The 25,339-nt window shown below is 53.9% G+C and overlaps 1 protein-coding gene across 1 annotated transcript; it reads right to left on the bottom strand.

Moving 5' to 3' along the window:
• Nucleotides 1–1,170: 1,170 nt before the first annotated feature.
• Nucleotides 1,171–23,868, bottom strand: SLC5A9 (solute carrier family 5 member 9). The gene is made up of 14 exons (XM_044238188.1): nt 23,713–23,868; nt 21,616–21,687; nt 18,655–18,759; nt 18,183–18,347; nt 16,779–16,884; nt 16,166–16,246; nt 15,619–15,824; nt 15,308–15,443; nt 14,355–14,462; nt 12,184–12,334; nt 10,693–10,861; nt 9,021–9,236; nt 6,313–6,472; nt 1,171–2,923 (listed from the first exon to the last, which is right to left on the bottom strand). The coding sequence occupies exons 1-14, from the start codon at nt 23,866–23,868 to the stop codon at nt 2,715–2,717; spliced, it is 2,040 nt and encodes a 679-aa protein (XP_044094123.1). The 3' UTR covers nt 1,171–2,714.
• Between the last annotated feature and the right edge of the window lie 1,471 nt (nt 23,869–25,339).

Genomic DNA, 25,339 nt, shown 5'->3' with positions numbered 1-25,339 from the left:
GCCTCTCCTTGGCCGCAGTAGAGGACTGAAGAAGGACTGAACTCTGATGGTAGTGCTGGCAGTTTTCATAGGGTGTCCTGCGAGGCTAGGAAACATTATAGAGACTCTGACACGGATAGGCAACACAAGACTTACATTTAACAAAGATCATTCTTGCTGTGGTGGTAGGGTGAATTGGAAGAGGAGAGCTTGAACACAGAGATGGGTGACGGTCGAGAAGCTGGTGCAGCGATCCGGGAAAGAAGTAATGAAGCTCCAGGCTTAGCATGAGCTAGCCCCTGTTTACCTCCCCCGCCACTCCTCAGCGCAGCGGGGCTACCTCCTGTGTTTGTGCAGGTGGTGCCCTGCACACGTGATCTGGCCAGGGGGGCAGGTAGGGGCGGAAATGCAGCCGCCTGTGAGCCCTGGCGAGGGGTCACACACACCAAGAAGGAAAGGCACTTTTTGCTCACTTGTGCAAAGAAGCCAGGTGGGCCAGTGGGGACCTTACCAGTGCAGACATTTTAAACTACTTTTTGTTTCCTGATTATGTCATGGTTTTCCCCCACCTCTGTGTTTTGAACATTTGGTTTCTTCTGCGGAGGATGCTCTTTCTGTCATTAATTTATTCTTTCACTTGATGGTGACTTGGTGGGGAGCTTACAGTTTACAAGGTAGGATGAATATTCGTGGAATCATTCTACAAATAGATCCGTCTGACATTTTCTTCAAAGGTGAAGTCAGGGGACCATGAGACTCTAGGCTGGGTGCTGAGGGCTTCGCTGTTCTGGAAGGCAGCTGGCTGTAGTAAGGTCATTGCTGGGAATTAGGGCTTCCCTTACGATGTGCAGAATTTTTACACCAAGGTGAGCCAACTAGGCAAAGACGGTAGAGAAGGAGAGTGGCCACCTTTGTCAAGAACCCACTACCTTTGATAGCATGATCACGCATCTGTGGGCCAGAGGACAGAGGTCTGGACCCGACAGGCTCACATTGCAAAGAGAGGGGACACTGCGGAGGAGGCCCTGCAGGACAAAGGAGTCTGTAGAGGGGAGGGAGGGAGCACCACAGTGCAGACAGCAGGAGGTTAGAGACTCAGAGGCCTGTTAGGAACCCTCAGAGGCTGCTGGAAGCTTTCAAAACAGAGATGTTCAATACTTAATTTCAAATTGTGCCTCTGAGGTTTAAGAATCTTTCCTTCCCCAAACCTTCAGTACGTTTGGTGGCACACAAATGCTTCTAGGGAATGGTTTTGGGGAAAATGAGGGGGGGGAAAGCTGAGTTCCCAATAAAGGTCAGTGGGGAACAGCAAGGAAAAGCATGGCCAGGTGAGGTGACAACAATGAGGTCAAAGGTCAGAGGTCACAGAAATGTGGAGGCAGCACCAATAGGAGGTGTTCATAGAATCAGCTGTGTTTCAGCCTCAAAGGGCTAGAATTTTATGTGTAGCCAAGTGTGGGGAGTGACTACTATAATGATCAGAGACAGCGCTGAGGAGGCTCAGATGAGAATAGGGGCAGCCTAGATATGAGAGAGAAAGGAAGGGACCTTCTCACTATGTCCTTGGCAATGGGACAGGACTGGGTTCTCTTTCTGGACATCTGAGGCGTGGTGTGTACACTCCAGCTGAAGGAGGCTCCTCCCCACGAGCTGGCTCCCCAGGTCGCAATCCAGCCAGCCACCATGCAAACCTTCCAGGACCTTAGAGTATTACTAAGTTACCATTTACTGGACACTTTTTACTTTCTGGGTACAAAGTCACTTGGAATGTGGTCCTTGGCTCTTGGTCCTTGCCCCTTGGACTATCCTGCTTAGTTGGGGAGAGAAACATCACAGGACAGTGATTGGTATGTGACAGAGGCAGGCCCAGAGGAGGTGGGATTGGGAGAGGGATCCTGGCCTGGTTGTGGATGTCAGACAGTTCTGGTCATGGTATTTTCCAGGCTGGGTGGATGCCTGGCAGGCAGAGGGAGAGAGGGGCATGGGCCCAGGGCAGTGGCTCGCAGGCTGTCCATGCGGCCTCTCTGCATGGCTACTGTTCTTCACAAGTTCTGTCTCTCCAACTGGACTTCAAATGCCTCAAGGCCATGGAGACTGCAGTGTTAGGAAGTGATGGTGGGAAGGGGCAGAATTTGAGCGGCACCAAGGAGAGTCCCCCCAGAGCTCCCTGCCCAAACATCATCTGTCACCATGCTTTCATTCCATCCTGGCCCCTCATTCCCTGGGGTGTGTCAGGGGAAGTAAAGGACCTCCTGGGTAGGTGCCTGCTGGAAATAGATGACTAGGGGTTGGGAACTAGGGAAGAAGGGGACAACGTGGGGAGGGAAGGGATGCCAGTGAGCAAAGATGCACTTGGACTTTTGCAACGTTCTTGCAACCCCGTTTCTTATGTCTTCCACTTGTTTAAGCCTCAACACACAGGTACAGTAAAAGCTCCTGAAAGGAAGCACCCAGGGGGTGGGAACAGTGTTTCTGAGGTAGAAACATAGGCAGTAAAATGGACAAAGAGCTGGAGTCAGAAGACCCAGTGTGAGTCCTGCTGTGTGGCCCTGAGCAAACCCAGAGCCCTCTCTGGTCTCCCTTTCTCCACGTGGCCTCTCCACGTGGCTGGTGTGCAGCCTGGGACAGGGGCTCCTGCTGGCTCGGCCTCCATGGTCCCCGGTTTCCACAGCAAGACAGACTGGCCAGGCTCCAGTCCAGTTTACTCGGTCTCCACTGAAGCCAGGTCTGCGGAGTCAGGCAAAATAGCCCCAGAGGAAGATGTTGAGGGCCAGGAGCAGGATGGCATTGACATTGCAGACGGTTCTCCAGAGCGGCTCCTCGGCGATGCTGGTCAGCTCCCGCTGGCGCGCGGCCATCTCCTCGGGGCTCCGTGCGGGCTCGGGGCTGCCGGCCAGCCCACAGAACCAGTCCCACAGCACCCTGCCCCACCGCCTGCACCGGGCTGGGGACCACAGCCGGGGGAGCAAGGGAAGCAGAAGGGGAGGTGAGGCCAGGTGGCAGGCAGGGAGAGAGAAGGGGCAGGGGAGGGGGAACTGGTGAGACACAGAAGTGGGGCGCACAGAAAGAGGGGCAGGTGGTACTGGGGCCTTGCTGGGAACCTACAGACTGGGAGCCCAGCTGAGACTGGGACAGAGCTCTGACCCCAGCGTCCAGTCCTCCAGCAGAGCTTCTCAGTGATACAAGTAGGGGGATGCAGTGAGGATAATGGGGTTCATCCCAATTCAGAGCATGAGGATGGAGCGGGACATGATCTCTTCCAGGACAGCTGGGAGCCACGTTCCCACTCCGGGCTGGCCTGCCTGAGGTCCTGTGCTAACCACCCACCGGCTCCTCCGAGCCTCAGCTTCTCTCTCAATTAGGTTAACTGCAATGCTCAGGTCTTCTCCAGATTGCTTTGAGCATCAAATGAGAATGCACATTTGCTAGCATTTCGAAAAGTGAGCCTTGCTGGAGCAGCAGGGAGAGGTTCAGCTGACTACGGTTCCAAACACGCGTGAGACAGCTGGTGTGGACCTGACTCCCCAGCACCCGGATGGGGCTGCTTTGAGGTTAAAGGGTAGCTCAGTTCTTTAAAAACTAAGTCTAAAGGAAGTAATAAAGTAAGTATTTTTAAAGGTTTTTTTTTTTTGCATTAGCAGATGACATATTAAAATTAAATATTTCATTGAGGTTGGACAGAACCCACTGGAAATGCTTTATGATCTTAATGACCTTGGAACTTGGTACCTGGTAAGCTCAGTGTGACTACACTGTCTCTGGTCCCATCAAGAGACCACCTGGTTTCGCTCCCACCTTGTATCCAGAGGACACAGGCTCAGAGAAAGGAGGGGACCTGCTTAAGGCGGCCCTGAGCAACACCAGGCGTGTGGCATTCCAACAGTACTGGGTTGTAGCATTTTACAAGCCCATTCGAGAACTCTCTTCTGACTCTCAGGGCCGCCCTCAGAGGCCGGTGATGCACAGGGCATCGCGCCAGCTCCGAGGCTCAGAAGTCACGAGGCGGTTGTTGGTGAGCCATGACCTCGTACATGTGAGTGTGCGTACACTTCTTTCTGACCTATTCTGCTGTCCTTAATATTTTTTTTCATCTTTCTTTTTTTAGGACACAAAACTACACTGCCATGTTGCTGTTTAACTCGAGGACAACAAAGATGAGGCTTCCTCTGCCTGTGGGCCTTTTGAGAGGGGGATTCCAGGGGTTGCCTTCTAGGAGTGGGAAGTGCCTCCTTCATCTTTTGGGGGAGCAAGACCCTCCACACGGGGCTGGCATTTCTCTGCTTCTCCAGGAACAGGTTCTGCGCTGGGCCACAGGGACAGCCAGGGAAAGCCGCGATGATGGCGTCCGTCTGTCTCATGCCGGGGTTCCCCCGGGACAGCGCAAGTGGTGCCCTTCCTCCTTCTGCTAAAGCTACCTTCCCAGCTTCTTCCGTCCCTCTCTTCTCTTGGATCCACCTCCTAGAAGGGCCTCTGCTTCCTCCCTGCCATACACTTTATAGGAACCTAGACCAGGTTCTTGCCTTGATGGGGGGAGAAACGCTTTTGAGACCCATCTGGTGTACGGACCACAAAATGTGAAAAAGAGACAAGGGGTCACATTGTGCAAAGCAAAACACACTGAAACTAATGGGACAACTGATTAGACAGGGGGCCGGGTGGGGGGTGTCGACTTTGAGCATTGGTAGGGCTTTCTGAAGTCGGCCCATACGGCCGTGGAAGTTTGTCAAGGGTTACATTCTCCATTAAGCATAGGTTTTTAGAGTGGACCGCAGGCGTTTAATTGTCGCAGCTTGGGCAAGAAGATGAGAGTGTTGGCTCTTAGTGGGATGCTGGAGCTTATGATGTCATTGACTCCAGGCCCCTGGCTGCTTCTCTAGCAGGGCCTTAAGCAAAGGGGAGGGAGTCAAGACAGGGGGGCAATTTCTCAGGCCTAGGGGAGCACAGGGCCCCCCGAACCTGGCAAAGACGAGGGACCTGAGTGGCATGCTGCTGCTGGAAGTTCAGCTCTACCAGCTGGCACTTTGATGATGTCACCTATGCTCTCAGCTAAACACGACTTATTAGAAGTTCCCAGAGGCTGGGAATGGGACTAAGACACTGTGGAGGCCCAGAAGGAGCCCCACCCAATCCAACGGGAGAAGGCTGCTGACCAAGGCACCCCAACTCCACCCACATGCTGGAGTTCCCTCCAACTGAGGCAGGAAGTAAATTTAGGACTTAAATATCATTAAATTATTAATTCCTGAGGGCAAGAGAAATTGATTTGGGGCTTTGCTTGCCACCTGATTTAACTTTTTTGACTGTAATTTTTCCTTAGGAAATTTATAATTTAGGAGATCTCTATAAGATCATTATATCAGACTATTCTAATGCGGTTATTTAATCACACTGTGGGAAGGTTACAGTTGTGTTGTGTCTAAAGCAGTAACATTCAGTCTTATGCCAGTTTTCAACTTCAGACACTGTGTGGCCTTGGAGTACATCTCACTAAGGGACTGTTCGAACACATTTAAGGACCTCTAGGAGGCCAAAAGTATATGGCCCATCAGCAGCTCGAGGACGATACCCATAGGAATGGTTGTTAGTCTAGAGGAACCTTGTGAAGAGGGACAGACAGACCAGTACAGACCCAGGATTGCCATGTGTCTGGGTGACTCTAGGCAGAATGGTTAAGCCCTGAGGGGAGTAAGTTTCTTTGATGTGCCTCATGTTTCCTTCCCTCTGGAGGGAACTCAGTTAGTGTAACACCCTTTGATTTCTCTGCCCTTAGACTCATTCAGCCCAGGGGAGGTGAGGGGACTTCCCCGCTGGTAGATTTGGGAAGCATGAAGGAGGCACACTTGGCTGTGTCCCTCCCTCCTCCTCCTTGTCAATGCAGGGCTCACAGGGGTAGGAGGCTGATGGGCACCTCTGTCTGACGCTGGGCTTCACCATAAGGAAATGCACCTCCCCACGGATATAAACAAAATCTTTCTACATATATATATACTTAAATACAAAATATTTCTACTTATATATAATCTACTTTCTACTTATATTTATACTTATACTGATTATATAATTATCTACTTATATTCTACTTTCTACTTATAAACAAAATCTTTCTACTTCTATATACTTATAAGTATATATATATACTTCTATTTTGACTCCTGTCTGCCTGCCTTGTCTTATTTCTCTAATAGTTTGGTAGCCATGTGGGAAGGGAGGAACAGTCATTTTCTTTTTTTGGCATCCGAGATCCCATCCCCAAAGGAGGGTCTCTGGGGCCCCATGACACGGCATCCCCATTACCCCTGTGTGATGTGTGCCCCCAGCGTGGCCCCAGCCTACCTCCATGCTGGTCCCGGCCTTGGCTGGAGCTCTCTGTCCCTCCATCTCCTGGAGGGCTCACCCCAGATGGCATCTCCAATGTCCCTGGTGTGCCCTCTGGGGCTTCCTTCTCCAGCTCAGGGTGGGGACCGTTCCGTGTCCACCATGTCAGGCGAGCAAGCTGGAGGGAAAGAAAATACTGCTTGACTCAGCTGAGCGTGAGGAACAGGCACAGGGCTGAGTCAGGAGGCCTGGCTCTCAGCCCGAATGCCCTTTCCTTTGAACAGCTGCGCCCCTCTGAGCACCTGCTCTAGGCTCCCCACTCACAGACTGGGAGGAGAGAAGCTGGACAGAGAGGCAGGCGCCCCATGACAGAAGGCTTCCAAGATCAGGTTGTGGAGTTGATACTCTTAAAAAGAAACTCACAGGCGATGGAGAGTCCCTGCAGACTTTAGACAAAGAGAAGAGACGCTGAGCTGCGGGATTTAGAAAGCTCTCTTGGGGTGAACTGAAGGGATACAGGCTGGAGGCTGCTGGAACAGCCGAATAAGAAATACAGAGCATTGGGGGCAGTGTTCGGGCAAGGAAGCAGTGAACATGGCTCTCAGGTTCCCGCCTTGGCCCATCAGCTGGGGCACCGGAAGAGCTCGGAGACTTTGCCTACAGAGAGCCCAAGGGGCTTGCTGCCACAGAGCAGAGATTGTCCGGGTAAGGAGCAGCGAGCCTGCATTCCCTGTACAGCCCTGGGGGCTTTCTCTCTTCTCCCTTTTTGGTGGCGCAGCAGAAAACCCAGCAAGTTCTCTAGCTGGTATGGGTTGGGCCCAGCCAGAACTATCTGAGCTCTGTACCACCTCCTTTCCAAAAAGCTCTTTTCCTGGCCCAGCAGCTCTTGGTTACAGACTAGACCAACTGTCCCTCCCCTGTCGCCGAATTCCTGCAGACATGTCCAGCACGCCGGGGGAGCCGCTGTCCTCTAGGACCCTTTCCTCCAGCGCCCAGCTATGTGTCTGTACGGTCTCAGGAGAGCCCAGGCTGCTTCTCCGCTTGTAAGGACCTCTCAGTAAGCGCGGCTTCATACTTCCACGGTGTGCCATTAGCAGTGTACGGGCGGTGTCTCTTTAAAGCTGGATTTGGGTTTGAATCTTGGGCAAGAGGGAGAGAATGGAGTTTCATCTTCCTGTAGAGGATAAACCAGCTGAAGGACAGTGTGGGTGAGAAGGGTGAGAGGCCATAGGTGGGTTCCTAAGGGACACTGATATTGAAGGCCATGAGGAAGGCTTTCAGAAGAGCGAGCAGAGGGTTGGAGGGGACTGTGTCAGGGACGTGAGCAGGACGTGGTGTGTGGTGGCTAGTCCTCCTCAGAACTCACTGGCGACGAAGAAGCGGATATGATCATTCGTTTCTAGCATCAAGAAGGTAACTGGGGTCTTGGTGAGAGCAGTTTCTGTGGGAAGGTGGGACACCAGCCGGACTGGATGAGGAGACAAGAGGTGGGAAGTGGAGGCTGCCAGTGACCACCCTGCAAAGTCCGCTGTTGGGGAGCAGAGTGGGAGGGAGGAATGGGGCCGGGGAGGGGATTTCAAGTAAGAGATTCTTCCGTGTGGGAGTGAGGCAGTAGGCAATGGAGAAGCTGAAGAAAGCAGTGGGGAGAAAGCACTTCTGGAATGAGCCACCAGAGAAACTGGCCTGTCTGGACTCCTTTGTCTATAGGAATTAGTGATGTCAAGGGTATAAAGTCATTTTGCAAACTCTCCAGCACCGTACAGGTAATGCCTTCCTCCTGAAGTTCTGGGACTAGCTTCTGGCATCAGTTCTGTTATTCACTGAATTCTGTAATCCCCCCATTCATATGTTAAAGTCCTAACCCCCAATACACCAGAACGTGGCTGCTTGTGGTGATAAGGCCTTTAAAGTGGTAATTACGGTTAAATGAGGACATCAGAGTGACCCCAATCCAATAGGGCTGGTATCCTTATAAGAAGAAAGGATTGGAACACAGACACACAGGGGAAGGACAGGGTGAGGACACAGAGGCAAAGGCAGACGTCTGCAAGCCAAGGAGAGGGGCCTCAGAGGAAAGAACTCTGCCAACACCTTGATCTTAGACTTCTTGCTTCCAGAACTGTGAGAAAATAAACTTTGGTTGTTGAAGCCACACAGATGGCAGTGCTGTGTCATGGCTCCGCCCATGAGGTAAAGATGAAAGGTTTCAAAAGACTGAGGACTAGGAAATCTGTCAGCACAGGAGAGTGGGGCGCTGGCTCTGGGCTCTGGGAGACTCTATGTCTTTTCTTATCTACCTGTTCCTTCACTGACCAATGAATCCCTACTCCTTCTTCTAGGACCAGCTCAAAGTGACCTTGCCGGGGAGCCCTCTGCCATCCCCCAGGGGTGACCGCCCCTCCTATGCTGGGCGCCTTCCCACATTTTCTCCTGGTAGGATAACTGTCGGCGTTGGTGTCTGTCCTGGACAATCGGTGGCAGGGACAATTCGTCTTTGTAACCCCAACACAGTGCCTGGCGCACAGGACAAGTTCACTGAGTAATTTTCCGATTGGATAAATTACTTTTCACCTGGGATTGAACAATCCAGTAAGCTCCTCTCCCAAGAACATGTGGATGGCCACAGAGGAGTCAAGCCACTGGAATGAAGCTCAGTGCTAGAATCCCAGGCCCCAGAAGGGAAGGGACAGCATTTCGAGGGGCCCCAGTATCAGCGCTCCACTTGCCTTTTCCTCAGGGATGGGGCTGGTACAGAGGCTGACAGCGACGATGACGATGGCAGTGAGCCCACAGAGCAGGAGGGCAAAGTAGAGGTAGTGGATGTCCTTCAGCACGGCCGGCCTCCGGTCCACCTCCCCACAGGCTGGCGCTGGGTAGGAGAACTCCAGGATCATGCGCACAAGCCCCACAGCCAGGCCGAACATGAGGCCCCAGAAGGCTCCCTGTGGAGAGAGGGCAGACATGGGGGCGGGCCCCCGGCAAGCTCAGGTCTGTTACATTGTTTGCAGCCCACCTCCGTGAGCTCCCCCGTAATGCTGAGCCTTTGCTGAACTTAAAATCAGGCAGAGTGGTGCCCTGGGCAGGACATAGTCTCCAGAGTCAGCCAGACGAGGATTTGGATCGTGGCTCCATTCCAGAATGACGAAACAGGTGAGACAGCCTCACTGGCTTAGAGTTTTCTCATGCGCAATGATAGGAGAAATTAGTATATAGTAAGTATAGATGCTTGCTATTCAGCTAGATTGGGATATGCTTTTGTAATAAGTAGGGAAAACCAGGATATCCCATCCTGATTTTCTGTCACAGTAAATAATCAGAATAGAGCTCTTCTTTTTTACCAAGAAAGAAAGAAACAAACAACAACAACAACAAACAAACAAAGAAAGAAAGAGGAAAGAAAGAAAATCTCCTTCCTTGTTTATAACACCACTTGAACCAAACCTACACCTTTTCCCCATATGTGAGGGTCAGAAGGCCCATATTTTAAAAATAAGGTGCCGATCCTGACAGCAAAAATTCTGGAACAAACAGAAACACCCAGAATTCAGCCAAGACCTGCTGTGCACCGGGTTATCAGCAGGGAGGTTAAAGTTCTGGAAACAATAAACATGTGGCCTGGGTACCTGTCCTCCTCCCAGGGAGAGGAGCTTCTGGGTGTCCTTTGCAATGACGTAGAGCTCTCCTGTGGCTCATGTGGAACCATGTCCGTGACATCCTTTAGCCCCCAAAGCACAGCCCACACAATCGGGCCTCTCTTTTTCTTGGCTCTCCTGGGGAGTAACCAAGGCAACTGTCCTGGCCCCTCTAGCTCCTCCCAGCCCATCAACCTGCAGCAGTTTCATCAGTGATGCACCTGCGGGATCATTTGTGGCTGGTGTTTGCCTACATACAGAACCTTATGGGGTTAGAGAGGGAACAGACCCCAGAGAGCCTCCCATCTGTCCTGGCCTTTCGCATACACTCTTCCACGTGTCAGAAACATTTTTCTCCTCCCCATTCATTCTTCAGTCTAGGCTCAGATGTCCTTCATCCAGGAAGTCTTCCCTGGCTCCCTCCCAGGCATCCCATAGGTTAGGTGCTCCCAACCTCCACTCTCACAGCAGCCACTAGACCTTGTGGTTATTCCCTATTGAATCATCTTTCCTCTCACCTGGCCCAGAAATGGTGGACCTACATGAACCTTATAAACCATCGCATCTAAAAGCCTCCATAATAGGATCGATGAAGGCTTATCGAGTGAATGAATGAATCAAAACCCGACGCTATGGATGAGGAGATGGAAGCCTAAAGGAGGCAGTTGGTATGTCTATTATGTCCCAAAGAGACCCCAGGCTATGGACAGCCCGGACCTCCCAGCCCTCTGGTGTGCAGGGAGAGACGGGGCCCTGCTGCACTCACAGGCTCTGTGACCCTCTTGCAGAAAATGGCCAACAGGAAGAGGGCGGTGATAGGCGGGGCCAGGTAGCTGGTGACAGACTGGATGTAGTCGAAGAGCTGCCCGCTGTTGGAGCTCTGAATGATGGGGATCCAGAGGATGCTGATGACAACCAGGAACACCACGAACACTCTGCAGGGAGGGCACAGGGCTAGACTTTTCCCTTCTTTGGGCTCCTTTAGCTCTAACCCGCCACTCCATTACACTGGCACTGATCTCAGAGCGGGGACTCCACCTTCTCCTCCTGACTTCACCTCAACTGATCCTGGTTCAGACCCAAGTACCCTAAAGCACTGTCTTAACAATTTTGCATGCACGAGTTGAAATTTTTTCTTGGGTGCAATAATGCCATTGGCCAGGAGATGGCGCACGAACCCTACAGATGGATGAAATAAAAGGCTCGAGACCACCTCAGTAGAAGGAAGGAAGGGTCTTCGGAAATGTCTCTGAGCACCTGTTCTTTCCTCTCCCTTCCCTCCCACATTTCCGGCCTCAGGCCCTACTGGAGCCCCTCCCCTCGCAGACCCTTAAATGTTCAGGCCCTACACACAGCACCCCCTTAGGCAGCTGTAGACCAGAGCTATCCTGATGGAAGGAACAGTGAGTGCAAAGGCACAGAGATGGAAGAGGGTAAGTTATTGAAAGTCAAGTATCATCTTCCAAACGGAAAGAATAAACGTGTTCATCCAGAAACCTGAGTCACGGAGCCTTAAGTTATGAAGCAGAGAGTCTGGAAAGTGCCCCCTTAACCCGTGTAAACTACAAGCCTAGGGAGGAAAAGAAAATAAGCCACCAAATGATACTTTGAAAAGCACATCGAAACCAACGAGATGAAGTTCAAGTTCTCCTGCTTGTTGTTCAAAGCTCTGCGTCCACTGGAGACAGCCATCCTGTCAACTTCCTGGCTGCAGCAGCCCATGCTACATTACCTGTGCTACCGCTACCACGCTGAACCCTCAGCACAGTCAGACCACTGCACGTCGCCCGGTGTCCCCAGCACAAGATTTGATGCAAGGGGAATGCTCAGGGTGAGTCTGATGGAGTAAATTTAACATGCTTTCCGTTTTCCTGGGATAATGGCCAGAGCTATTCTAGAGCTCCTGGAGGTGAGCTGCTTGCTAACTACCCCCGACCCCCTACAGTTCACCTTCCCTTTTTTAAATGCTTTGTCAGCTTCTCTCACTTAGTCATCAGAGAAAAAGAAAGTTGAACAGACAGGGAAGAGTTTTTTTCTCCTTATTCTGGAAGCAGAGGAATGTTCAGAGCTGGGGAGGGACTTACGTGAGGTCACGCAGGAAGCTGGAGCTAGAACCAGGTCCTCCAACTGCCAGTCTCGGGGCCCAGACCCGGCTGCGTCCCTCCCCCCGCCCCCCAGGGCAGCCCAGGGCAGGGAAGCGAGGGGAGAGGGATCCTGCCTGCAGGGAGCGGTTGCTCCAGAAGAGGGGCCAGCGCACCTGCCCACCACCATCAGCTCCTGCTCGGTGGCCTTCCTTCGGAGGCGCAGCCACACATCAATGGCAAACAAGGTGCTGCTGCTGTTGAAGATGGAGGTGAGTGAGCTCATGAGGGCGGCCAGGATCACGGCGATCATCAGGCCTCGCAGACCTGGGGAGAGGTGAGGTCTCTGTGGGCAACCGGCCGGTGAGGGCCAGCTCTGCTGGGGGCCACAGAGCCTACAGGGTCCAGCAGAGCCGGGGGTTTGGGGTGGTGATGGCTTGCAGGAGGTTCCTATCTGGGCAGGTGAGGAATCCAAGAGCCATGGAGGCCGGCTTCTGGGTAAGTGCTGCCTCTGCCTTGCTCTGTGGCCTTGAGCAAGTAACCTGCACCCAACCTCCTCAGCTGCATCATGGAGAGTAGTGGGACTGGGTGACCCTGCTGCTTTGACTCCTTGGTCTGGGTTTCAGTTTGTAGACACTGGGTTACTGGCCCCTGCTGGGGAGGAGGGTGCCTGTTAAGAATGGAGTGTTTTTAGGGTGCCTGGGTGGCTCAGTCATTGAGCACCTGCCTTCAGCTCAGGTCATGATCCCAGGGTCCTGGGATAGAGCTCCACATCTGGCTCCCTGCTTGGCGGGAAGCCCGTTTCTCCCTCTCCCACTCCCCTCTGCTTATGTTCCCTCACTCACTGTGTCTCTCTCTGTCAAATAAATAAATAAAATCTTTTTTAAAAAATTTTAAAAAGAAAAAAGAATGGAGTGTTTTCTGTCTGTGTGCCTTTTCATGGACACAGTGGTGTTGGGTTAAGGCCCTGGCCTGGGAGGCAGAAGGCCTGGATTTGTTTCCTGGTTCTGCAAGTAATTAGCTGTGTGATCTTTGAATGAGTTCCTTCCTTTCTGGACCTATTCTCCCCCTGTTTTCAGGAGAGGGTAGAACCCACTGATCTCTGCGGTCTCTATGACTCTAATGATCAAGCTTCTAAAACAAGTCTTCTACCTAGGGAGACCACTTTCCATCAGCCCAACCTCGGCCCTCTTTCCTCTCAGTCCAAACATTTAACCACCTCCTAGAGGTCTCCCTGAAAGAGTTAAGGCGTTCCAAACAAACCGAGGCCAGCATCTTCTTCTGGGGTCTTCTGTTGCTTCCTTTGGTAGCAAACTCCAATCTCCACAGCAGACACTCAGTTATCCTAGACCCCTCCTCTGCTGCCCTCCCAAACGCCCTCCCTCGATCAGCCTCCCTGTGGACGCCATTCCAGCCAGGCCCCCCACCACCTCTGCTGTTTCTTTGATTCATTTCTTTTTCTATGGGAGAGAGGGGAGAGCTCAGCTAGAGCATTTCCCTTATAAACCTGGCTTTTGCCTATATCCCTACTCTCAATATCATCGTAAGCCCAGGACCTGGGAGCCCTCTCTGGATCCCTCTGTCTCTCTCATCCCTCGAATGTAATCAGCCACCAAATCCTGCCACCTGTACCTCACAAAGATCTTTAAATCCCTTCTGTCCACCCCAAAACCACTGACCTGGCCCAGGCCACCAGCACCCTCAGCTGGGCCACCGCAAACCCCTGTTAACCTTCCCTCTGCCTCCCCGAAGCTAAGCTCTCCCTCAGTCTGCTCCTTCTGAAGTTCAAATCCCCTCATGTGCTCTGGCCTAAAACCCAGAGGAAAGGCTCTGCTCCACAGTGAGGGGGCACGACCTCCTCTCCACCCCCGCGGCCCATTCCCCCTGCAGGTAAGCCCCACGAGGCCGCTTCAGACGTCCCGTTCTGTCAGCCCTCAGCCTCAGCACATGCAGTCCCTCCTTCCCCATGACATTTCCCACCTGCATCTGGCTTTGTCTGCTTAAAATGTTCCTCGGGATTCAGCTCCATTTCCTCTCCTCTGGGAAACCTCTGAGGTTCCCCCAGGCTGGGTGTCCCCCAGGTGTCCTGGGGATGGCATAAACCCCAAGCACAGGGGCGGGCCTTTCATCCCTGCATCTCCGGGATTAGACCCAGACTGGGTGTGTAGACGCTAATGTGTGTGTGTGTGTGTGTGTGTGTGTGTGTGTGTTGGGGAAGGAGGTGTGGAGGTGAGGTTTTATCCCCTATTCCCATCCATGTCCATCCTTAAAGCCCCTCCTGGGCAGCAGGGATTGGAGGAAGCTGGGGGATGGGCATGAAGGGCAACGTGGGGGAGGCAGGACTCACCGACAGGCATGAGGGCTATGACCAGCTTAGGGTAGGCGATGTTGGAGCAGCCCACTCGGGCCCCGCAGATTCTTTGGCAAACGTCAGGGTCTACACAGCCCACCTCATCTATAGAAGAAGTGATGGCCATTAGAGTCCAATATTTGCTTTCCAATGGGAAGAAACTACAGGAAACCTTTTCCTGCTGACTCTGGAGGGAACCAGCATCTCTTGTAGGAGCCAGAGGGTCAAGGGGCAGGCCGATGTCTGGGTACCACAATCTAGCCATCTCCAGGAAATTTCTTGACCACATACTATCCTGCAAAGCCTGACAAACTCCCCCAATGGGAAGAAACTACAGGAAACCTTTTCCTGCTGACGCTGGAGGGAACCAGCATCTCTTGTAGGAGCCAGAGGGTCAAGGGGCAGGTCGATGTCTGGGTACCACAATCTAGCCATCTCCAGGAAATTTCTTGACCACATACTATCCTGCAAAGCCTGACAAACTCCTGTGGGATTGAGGCTTTATATCATGCTTAAAAGGCAAAAATCCTTAGAAGGCACCAAGAATGCCTTCATTGGTCTTTCCCTTATAAAGGGAAAGTAGGATTTTAAGATGACATTCAGATACAAATGTCTTCTTCTGAAACATTTACTGTATGTTTGGCCCACAAAGCCTGACACACGATGTATTCTTTTTTTTAAGATTTTATTTATTTGTTAGAGACAGAGAGTAAGCACAGGCAGACAGAGTGGCAGGCTAGAGGCAGAGGGAGAAGCAGGCTCCCTGCCGAGCAAGGAGCCTGATGTGGGACTCGATCCCAGGATGCTGGGATCATGACCTGAGCCGAAGGCAGCCGCTTAACCAACTGAGCCACCCAGGCATCCCCACGATGTATTCATAATAGAAGTAACAGGTGGGCTCCCCCACCCCCCACCCCCCCACCCCCAGTGCAACACCGTCCAGCTCCTACCTGGGTACAGGGCCCGGCTGATCATGCCAGGCATGACAATGAAGAACATGGGCAGGATCTTCAGGTAACCCCCCAGCACAGAGCCCCCCTTGGCATGGGACAGATTCTTGGCAGAGAGAGACCTCTGCACGATGACCTGAAAAGGGAGGAGCAGCGGCAGGCCACTGAGCTTGGTGGGGTTCAGCTCAGCCACACATGAGCCCTGAGGTGGTCCGGGAACAAGGCCCGACCCTCTCTGCTTCTAGATGCATGGTTTTCCCACAGGGAACCACCCCTATGATGGGCTGGGCCAAGCCTGGCTGGGGCATCACCTGGTCCGTGCACCAGCACCATGTGGCCAGCACCGTAAGCCCGAAAATGAGGCCAGGCCAAGGGATGTCCCCATTCACAGGGTCCCGGAGCATGTGGAAGGCGTCAGACCGGGGGAGATGGCAGGTGGTATTGGGGACTGTGGCATTAGGGATGGCCTGTCTATACCGCTGCTCCAGGCCTGGGTACCAGCCTACCTCCTGAAAGCCTGTGGAGAGAGACCACAGGAAGTGACACAGCCCTGAGACCCCGCTGGGCCTGTCCCATGCCCCTACCCTAGCTTCTAGTCCCATGTGGGATCCTGGGGCTTGGAACTAGTTTGGGATTTGGGAATCGGGGAGGGACATGGGGCTCAGACCCTTAGTTGGTGTAGCGAGAACTTTGCTCATTTGGAACCCAGTGGGGGTGTGTGGAATAAGGCTCTGTGCTCTGGAAAGTTCCAATCAAACCACGGAGATGAAAGCCCAAGACAGATCAGTAAGAAGTTTCTACATGATTGGCAGGGGTGGGAGGGGTGGGGGTGGGGAATAATTCAGGTCTCTACCTTACCCAGAAACATGAGGACCAGGGCGCCCCCCACCATGATCACCGTCTGCAAGGCATCTGTGTAGATCACGGCCGTGAGGCCCCCTGTGGACCCAAGGAGAGGGCTCATCAGTGGACACCAACAAGGGGTTCCTCTCTAGGTGCCTGCCCTGTGCTTGGTCACACTGAGAAGCCCTCTTAGCAGGTGGATTCTCTCTGTCTGCCTTCCCCCCACTGGCTGGTCCTAGCCACAAGCACTCTGGTCTAGCTCTCTCTCTCCCCAGCAGGCCCTGAGTGTGGCCACTGTGCCTCAGTTAGTTCTTGTTGTTAATATCCTAGGGCTATTCCTCCGCTGTGCTGGGAATTTCCACCCACCCCAACTCCACTGAAATTCCCCAGCTTTGCAGGCTGACTTAGCCCAAGCTGGGGTCCCAAGTGCCCAGACCTGGGGGAGACAGGGGAAAGCAGGCTGGTGGCTTTGTCCAGAGCAGGTCCTGATGACTCCAGTCCCGATGACAATCCCCTAGTCGCACCCCTGCTCACTGCTACATCCCTAGGCATCCCTCTCCACCTCCTTCTGTCTCTTGGTCTCTGCTCCTGATGCCTGCGCCCCAGTGCAACCTGCCCTCGGCCCTACCAGCAATGGTGTAGACGGCTGTCACCACCAGCAGCATCACCGTGGAGAGGTAAAGGTTCCAGCCCAAGGCCATCTGGATGAAGAGAGCTCCAGAGAAGATGTCAGTCTGCGGAGAGCCGGGACCCAAGAGTCCAGGTCACTTGAGGCCCTTGCTGTGGCCACCAGGGTATGTCGCCTCCTGCTCAGCGATACCAAGTGCTGGCAGCCCTCATCCCATGATGAGGGTGAGCCTAGAGTGCTGTGCTGAGGAGGACGGGCTTGACCTTGCAGACGCTGAGGGGCCATAGGGAGTGTTGAGCAGACGAGCCCCACATCCAACTTTGGAACCGGGAACAATGTCATCTGGGGCGCTGATGGGAGAGTCTTTGCCCAGAAGGCAGGGGTGAAGGAATAAAGTGAAGACAGAGGAGGTGAAGCGGGGAGCAGGGGTCGGAGAAGAGAGAGCGGGCCCCCAGAGGCTCGCCGCCTGCTCCCTAGCAGAGCAGAGGCAGCAGAGGCAGCTCCGGCACCCACGGACATGCAGGGACAGGAGCCCGGTGCAGAGGACCGCACTTCCAGACACGCCTCGTGTTCAGGTTTATTAGAGGACTCTGGAGCGTCCTCTGCCTGAGCGGACTTGGGCTCATTTTCAAGCTCGGTCCCTGTCGGTGCCTGCTTGCTGACCCCCCTGCACAGCTCTTTAACGAGCCCATCCCAGGTCTACAACAGGGCAAGGTGCAAGGACCCCTGGACTGGGGCACAGGACCCAAACTTTAGTTCCAGTCCCACAGCTATATTCTGTGTGGATGTGGGCAAGCTATCTGCCCTAAGTGTGTTTTCTGAGTGCAGGTCAAGGAAGGAAGAATAAGGACCTTTGTTACTGTAACATTCTAGGTAATCAATGCATGGTGCTAAATGGAGAATCGCTTAACGGAAAGATAAATGAATCAATGAGCTCTAGATGAGGGAGTCTTTGAATAGAGGGACTGTCATTTACACAACAGACATTTCTTATTCATCTGTGATCACTCCACTGCTGAGCAGGGGCTTGCATTGAAGGTATGTGGTTTCATCCCTTCTTTCTCCCTTCCTTCCTTCTACCAATCTATTAGCTGTCCATCCATCCATCCATCCATCTATCCATCTATCCATCCCTACACCCAACAATAAGCCATGACACAAACTCAGCATTTTCGGGCGGCTGCATAGCTCAGTCAGTTAAGCATCTACCTTCAGCTCAGGTCTTGATCCCAGGGTCTTGGGATGGAGCCCCACATCAGGGTCCCTGCTCAGCAGGGAGTCTGCTTCTCCTTCTCCCCCTGCTCTTGCGCATATGCTCGCTCTCTCTCTCAAATAAATAAACTCTTAAAAAAATAAACTCATCATTTTAAAGAAGAAGATGGCCACACTGGAGTGGGTACTCACAGAAATCTTGGTGAAGATGTAGAGGATAAGAGACAGGACAGACATGTACACCTGGATCCTGTGGCCACCAAACCGCTTCTTCAGATACTGTGGCATCGTGACGGCCCCGGCGGCGATGTACACGGGGACAAAGATCCAGCCCAGGGCCAAAAGCAGCCAGGTTGCCTTGGAGAGTGGGGAGAAGGAGATCTCTACATCCTAGATGCAGAGAGAGGGGCAGCCCCTATCCCAGGGAGAGCACTGAGCCAGGAAGCAAGGGACCTGGGACCTAATCTTGGTGCTGTGTGGTCTGATGAGTCCCTCTTCCTCCTCCAGGCCTTGATTTCCTCATCTGTAAAATGGGTTCTTGATTTACCATGCAGCCTCCCCAAGCACCTCCAAGGTTTCTCTCAACACTAAAGACTGGGATGGGGGTCAGGGAAGCTTCAGACCTCCATTTCCCTCTGAGAAGCCTCCAGGCCAACTTCCTTACATTCCATTCGAAGCCGCCCACAGCAAGACCTCCAGCGGCTCCTGTCCCAGCCAGGCCAATGAACAAGCCACTGCCCACATTGCTGGACATCAGAGAGGCTCCAATCTGCAAGGCACAAGTGGGGTCAAGGTTCAAAGTCAGTTTTAACCTAAATCAGTCTGGAGCCAGGACCACGGGCCTCAGGAGCTGTGGACAGAGCAGGAGCTGGGCTCAAGAAATCTGAGATCAGAGGAAGGAGGGACATGAGGGAGCACAGAGGAGGAGGGATGGACCTGACATTCACTGGGTACCTATGTATGCAGGCACTGTGCAAGGCATTTACTATGCAGCAATACACTTGATCTTCATGAACATTTCAAGGTATGGGCATTAATCTTTTCAATTTACAGAAGAAGGAAATAATGTTGGGAAAAACAAAGCCACTGGCCTCAGGCCACCCAGTGACTGAGTGGCCAAGTGGGAAAGAAGAAAAGCCATGGGGAGCAGGGTCACGTAGGGAGGACACTGCACTGGGCTCTGCACTGGGCTGTCCATCTGGGGGCCTCCAGAGATGAGGATGTTGAGGGGAAGGAGGAGGTCCCCTCGAGAGGGACTTGGAAAGGCCCCCCACCACCCCAGTGCCTACAGGCTCCAGGGCAAGGCCAGGCAGAGGGAGAAGCCGAAGGGCTGGCCACAGGCTGGGCCAGCCTCCGAGTTGAGGTCATGTTTCTCTAGGAGGCAGCCAACTACTCTGAGGCCTTAGAGACACTGAGATAAGGACCATAATGGTTAGTACAGTTAGTACGTAAGCAGCATCGCCAAGGGTGATGTTTTTCCTCATGCAGCCCTCACTACAGCTCTGGGCCCGATATCCTGTTACCTCCCCAGCTGACTGAGGGGAGAACCCAGGCACTGATAAATGACTTGCCGGAGCTCCAGAACCAGTGAGTAATGAACCTTTGAACCCTGGCTCCAGTAACCAGACTGACTCCAGTAATGATTGCACAATTATTGCTGAGCTCCTAATAAGCACTCATTACTATCACCTTTTATTATTGGATGGGATCCTTTGTTGGGCAGGGGGAGGGGCAGAGGGAGGGGCTCTGGAGCCTGGGCAGAGACCAGCCCTTGGGGACAGGCCCCCAGGGCCAGAGGTGTAGACTCTGCTCTGGGCTTGTCCCCTGTGTCAGCCTAATAAAATCACTTCCTCCTGCAAATCCTGACTCTCCACTTGTAAAATGCGAGGACTCACCTGTTTCCACTGCCTGTTTTAGAGGTTGCTGGGCCGGTAGAAAGTGAAAACAAAGGAAAGGTACTGAGGCCTTCAGAAATCAGACCGCAGACAGCATAAAGGCACAGAGATTACAACCGGCTTGGCTTGACATTGCTCATTGCCTCAGGCACCTCTGCCGCCAGACACACACACACACACACACACACACACACACACATGCTGGTGGGGCGGGGGCTGGATCACCTAGCCAGGGCACAGAGCACTGGGCCTTCCCTGGAGGCTGCTCTAGGAGCAGGGAGCTGCCTCGAACCCACTCAGCACAGGCTCCTAGCTCACGACTCAAGGAGACATCGGTCATCAGGGGTGGCAGGGGAACCAGACGGGCCCCCTGGGACCAGGGATGCTGCTGCTGCTGCTCCTGCTCTTGGCTTCCCAGCCACACACTCTCTTTGGGGTACAGGGAGGGGGGTGAGGCACGTCTCAGGACTGTTACAGACTCCCGCAAGCTCCAGGGTTGTAAATAGGACAGAGATACCCCAAGCAGGGCTGGCTCCACACCACACACACAGCCGTGCCCCACAGAGACGGCCCATCTCCACACCCCACTGGTCTCGGGAGCATCCTCCTCGTGTCCAGAGGCATGGGGTTTCCTCACACCTACAGTGAGACACAGAGTTTCACATGGGGCAGGAAGATCTGCTCTCTGCAGGACCGGATGAGCACCCAGGCCAGCCCCTGGTCACTCCCCCAAATGGACCAGAGAGGCGCCCTGTCCTGCTTCTCGTCCCTGCTAGTGACTCATCTCCAGGGCTGTGATAGGGGGTGGGGCTGGGAATCCAGCAGAGAGGAATGGCCTCCAAGGGGCTTGCTTTCTTCTGTGGAGGGGATGGCGGGTACCACCGGAGACCCAGTTACTCTCCCTGTGAGCTGCCAGGCCCTCCGTCCCCTGCTGTCCTGGGGACTCTCACGCTGAAGACACGAGATCTCCCTGACCCGAACTCCTCCTGTCCCAGATACCCGAACCTTCCAGAGAGCTCTGTCAGAATCCTGGGCTTCCTCTCCTCTTTAGTGAGTCTGTCACCTGTGCAGGTGGAGAAAGTGGGAAGAGCCAGCATGGGGTGTAGGGATGGCTGGTGGTGTGTGAGTGCATGCACACGCGCGTGTGTGAGCCGGGTGTGTCTGGCGTGTACACAGCCGCAGCGCCCTGGGTGCTGACTCTCCTACCATTCGATTTCCAGGCAGGGCGTACCTCCCTCCGCGCTGTTTCAGGAAGAGGAAGTTAGTTTTGCGGACTAAGAGAAACAAGTGAGGCAGGCGAATAGGGGAGACTGGGGTTGGCAAAGGCATCGGGATCGATTCCCTGAGGTTGCTGGGGATTGACGTCTGTGGTCCCCCTCACTTCACTGCTTCACAGTACTAAGCAGATACGTCTCCTTCCCATCTCCCGTAGCTAGGCCAGAGGCTTCCGGGAGATACTCACAGCCCCCCTGCTTCCCTCCTGTTGTCTGTGAGTCTGTCTGTCCAGCTAACCTGAGCTTCTCCAAGACAGGAACGTACTAGGTTATTTCTTTTGGAGGACGCTCACCCAAGGTGTGTGTTAACAAGATCGTTCTGGTGGTGGGGTGACTTGGGGCCACAGAGAAGGAGCCCAGAGCACCAGGAACCCCACTCACGGGGCTGAGACATTAGCAAAAGAAGACAAGACGAGGATCCAATGGTGGGAGGGGCAGGGAGGAAGATTGACTCACCGGCCACCAGCTCATGGACCTCCCTGCCAGGAAATAGCCACCAATTGTGCCTCGGCTCGCGCGAATGGATGACTGGAAAGGAAGGGGAGAGAGCTGAGGGTTTCTGGAGCTCACCCACCTCTGCCCCACCTCAGCAACCTGTCCCTGGGCTCAGGCACTGGGGGACCATGAGACCCAGATGGGCAGTTTCACTGGTTTTACTCTACCCGCCTTTGGGAGGGGCACCACCTCTCTCTGGGCCTCACCGTTCGTCCTCCAGGGCTGGTGTGAAGAGCCAAGGGGTCAACAGAGGTAAAGCCTTGGTGAGCAGCACCGTGTTGGGCAAGCGTGCAAGATTCTGGTTATTGCCCCCTTAGCCCTCCTTCTGTCCAAACTCCGGTTCAGGAAATGATTTATACCTGATCTCCTTTCTGCAGGACTCCCACACTGGGGCTAGGATGGCAGAAAGCCCCACAGGCCCAAGCAGAGAGGGGCCCGATTTGGGGCTTCTCTGCCCTGGCCTGAAGTGGGACCACACTGTAGGAGCCCACCCAGTCCCCTCATCTGAAGAACAAGAGGAGAGTGGATGTGAGTGAGTTCCTCTGGGGCCTCAGGGGCTGGGAGCGTGGATGGCAGGCTTGGAAGCAGAAACCTGACTGTATTAAGATGCTAAAAGCTTGGGATGCCTGGGTGGCGCAGTTGGTTAAACGTTTGCCTTGGGCTCAGGTCATGATCCCAGGGTCTTGGGATCGAGCCCCACATTGGGTTCCTCACTCCATGGGGAGCCTACATCTCCCTCTGCCTCTGCTGCTCCCCTGCTTGTGCTCTTTCTGTCTCTCTCTGACAAATAAACAAATAAAGTTTTAAAAAAAAATGCTGAAGCCAGCAGGTCTCTGATTGGGTCTAGAGGTGGGAGACATACCTGAAGAAGAGGAAAGGAAAAGAGAAAAGGGGCTTCTTTGCCCCAAGGAAACATCCCTAGTCACTAGGGAGTGTTGGGGGAGGGGAGAGGCTGGTTCTTGTGAAGCTTTTGCTTGACCTTCACCTGTCACCTGGCACCTCCGGCCCTGGGGCAGGCCAGATGAGCAGAAGGAATTCTTTTCACACGTGAGGAAACTGAGGCTGGAGTCAGGGAGCAACTTGCCCAAGGTCACTGAGGAGTTGGTGCCTTTCCTGCCAGGAGTCGGTGATCAGCCTTTTGCCCATTTCTTCCTCACATCAGCCTTGGGAGGAGGGACTGTTCACCCCGCTGTACAGCTGAGGTAACTGAGTGTGAAGAGAGAGTGTGTGACCCCGCCTCAGTAAGTGACTGGCTGGGACTCGCATCACTGTCTGCCACCCTGCAGCATCTGAGGGGGCTGGCCCGTCTCCCGAAGGGGCCGTGGTGACACCTGCCATGTCTTGTTCCCTGCCATACTGGGCACTGGGCCAGGTGCCTAAATGTGTCATGTTACTCAGGGCCATGACCCCTCTGTGGAGTAGTCTTTATCGTTCTCACTGTCCACATGAGAAAAGGGGGCTCACAGAGCATTCGCATGTTCCCAGGGCTCCGTGGCTCTGTCAGCTGGGATCTGAAATCAGGGCTCCCTCCTCTCTGGCCCCCACTCCAGGGCTAAGGCTCTGGTGGACAGTGGAGAGCAGAAGGACCTTCCGAGTCACCTGGCTCCCTTCCCATGAGCACCCAAACCCAGCTCCATTAGAAAGCGCCATTCCTTGCCAAGACATCCACCGGTGGAGGGTGGGGTAGGCCAAGAGTGGAGCGATCACAGAGCTGGCAATCCTGGCATGGGAAGGAGGGCAGGAGTGGGGATGGGGGATGGGTGGGGCCAAAAGCCGCAGATGCACAGAGACAGGGAGTTGGGAGATGGGGGTCCTTGCCTGGTCCACCTCTGCTTGCTATATGCCCTCAGGCATGTCACACCCTTCTCTGTGCCACAGTCTGCCCATCTATAAAAGAAGGGACTGGAGAGAAGGATTTTGGAAGGATTTCTGCATCCTATACCTGTGCTTCCCTAATCCACCTTCCTTCTGCCCACCCTGCCCCCAGCTTCACCCCCAGCCAGAGATGGGAGCTGTCCCTGCCTCCCCTGTCAGCCTCCAGCCTCCAGGACTACTCACCCAGACCCCCACACCAATGACAAAGATGAAGTAGACAACCAGGACCCCGATGTCGTAGGCGTGTAGGCTGACTCCGGAGCCTAGCGCTGAGCGTGGAGCTGTCACAGTCCTGACCCCATTTCCTGACGCTCCAGGCCCCATTGTTGCCAGCTCCATGCTTCTCTGTTAAGAGTCACTCACCGCCGGTTGGACTTTGAGGCGCTCCTGGCTTCGTTCCTTCCTTTAATGATTAAACAACCCCAAGTGCCATTAATTGCTAAGAAAGCTCTGAGCCCCAGTGGCACGGAAAGTCCTGGTCCCCTTTCCTCCTAACTGCCACCCCATCCTCTGTGGGACTCTCTCCCTTCCCCTGCCCCCAGTACACACACACACACACACACACACACACAGACACACGTGTGTGTGTGTGCGTACATACATGCACACATACATACACATGCACACAGGTACACACACATGCACACTCTCACCCCTGAGAGCAGCAGGAGGAGGAAGAGGAGGAGGAGAGGAGGAGAATCCTGGAATTCTGGAGATGGGAGGGACCTCCGAAGTCAAGCAGTTCAAGCTCCTGCTTATGTGGAGGGGAAACTGAGGCCCAGAGAGGCTAATGGTCACACAGGGAAGTAAGGTGGAGCTGGGACTAGAGTCCAGGTTTCTTAGTAGTGAGTTCAATGCAATTTTCCTCATTCCCAGAAGGAAGACCAGGGAAAGAGTCCTGTGACCCTCGCCTCTACCATGTCACGTACTGCTCCTTCCACTCCCCCACCCCCACAGCTGTCATTTTTCTTTTTATTTTACAGTGTAGGAAACTGAGGCCCAGGAAGAGACATTGTTCATTCCAAGTCACAATGTGGGCCCTAATTCACCCCTGCTGGGTGCTACAAATGGATTGTCCTGGAAAAGACAGACGGCTCACTGTGCCCAGAAGTCCTGCTACCCAGGACCCATGCGGCTTGCTTTCCCATCCCAGCAGCACATCTCACTGAACTGCAGAGTGACCGTGGACAGACCGCCCCCCTCCCCCCCGCTGCCCCAGGCCCATGCCCACAGACACCCCACGCTGAGCGCCTTCCCGGCGCATTTACCTAACCTGAAGCCGGCAGCCTGGGCCTGCAGCAGCATCTCCTCTGATGCATCTGAGACCCATCAGTGAGCCGGCCGGCCGTTTGAGCAGCCCAGAGTCCAGAGAGTGCCAGCAAAGGAGCGAGAGAAGTTCTGAAACCTTCAGTATAGATATGTGAAGCTTGTAATACAAAGCCCAGCCTTTGACCTGTCAGTGAGCCGCAGACATCCCGCCCCGCCCCCCAGGGCCTGTCTAGTTTTACTCTATGTTATTCGTGCCCCAGCTCATGACAAATTAAAAACAACAACTTAAGAACACGAGAGGCAAGGCCATGCAGGGCGGCGCGGGAGCCCGGGCAGACGGCCGCAGAGCGCATGCGCGTCCTCACGACCGGGTAACATACGAAGGATGACGAGGAAAGACAGACTAAACTGGAGCGAACAAACCGACAAGTTAGGTTCCATCCACTCTCTGCCAAGGGCGTTCCCAAACAGCAGCTGAGGGTCCACGTGCATACTGATGGCCCAGAGGCACCGAGGAAAGATCACCATGTGGCCATTACGG

This window comes from Neovison vison, chromosome 2, assembly GCF_020171115.1.
Source record: "Neovison vison isolate M4711 chromosome 2, ASM_NN_V1, whole genome shotgun sequence".
In the NCBI taxonomy this organism is placed as follows: domain Eukaryota; kingdom Metazoa; phylum Chordata; class Mammalia; order Carnivora; family Mustelidae; genus Neogale; species Neogale vison.
This window is presented reverse-complemented; position numbering and strand designations above follow the sequence as displayed.

Excerpts from the sequence above, each read along its gene's own strand:
- SLC5A9 (XM_044238188.1), bottom strand. The coding sequence starts at position 23,868 with ATGGAGCTGGCAACAATGGGGCCTGGAGCGTCAGGAAATGGGGTCAGG. Across the intron at positions 15,444-15,618 it reads GGTGCTGGTGCACGGACCAG|GTCATCGTGCAGAGGTCTCT; the intron begins GTGATGCCCCAG and ends CTCCCTTTTCAG. Across the intron at positions 9,237-10,692 it reads GCAAGAGGGTCACAGAGCCT|GGAGCCTTCTGGGGCCTCAT; the intron begins GTGAGTGCAGCA and ends CTCTCTCCACAG.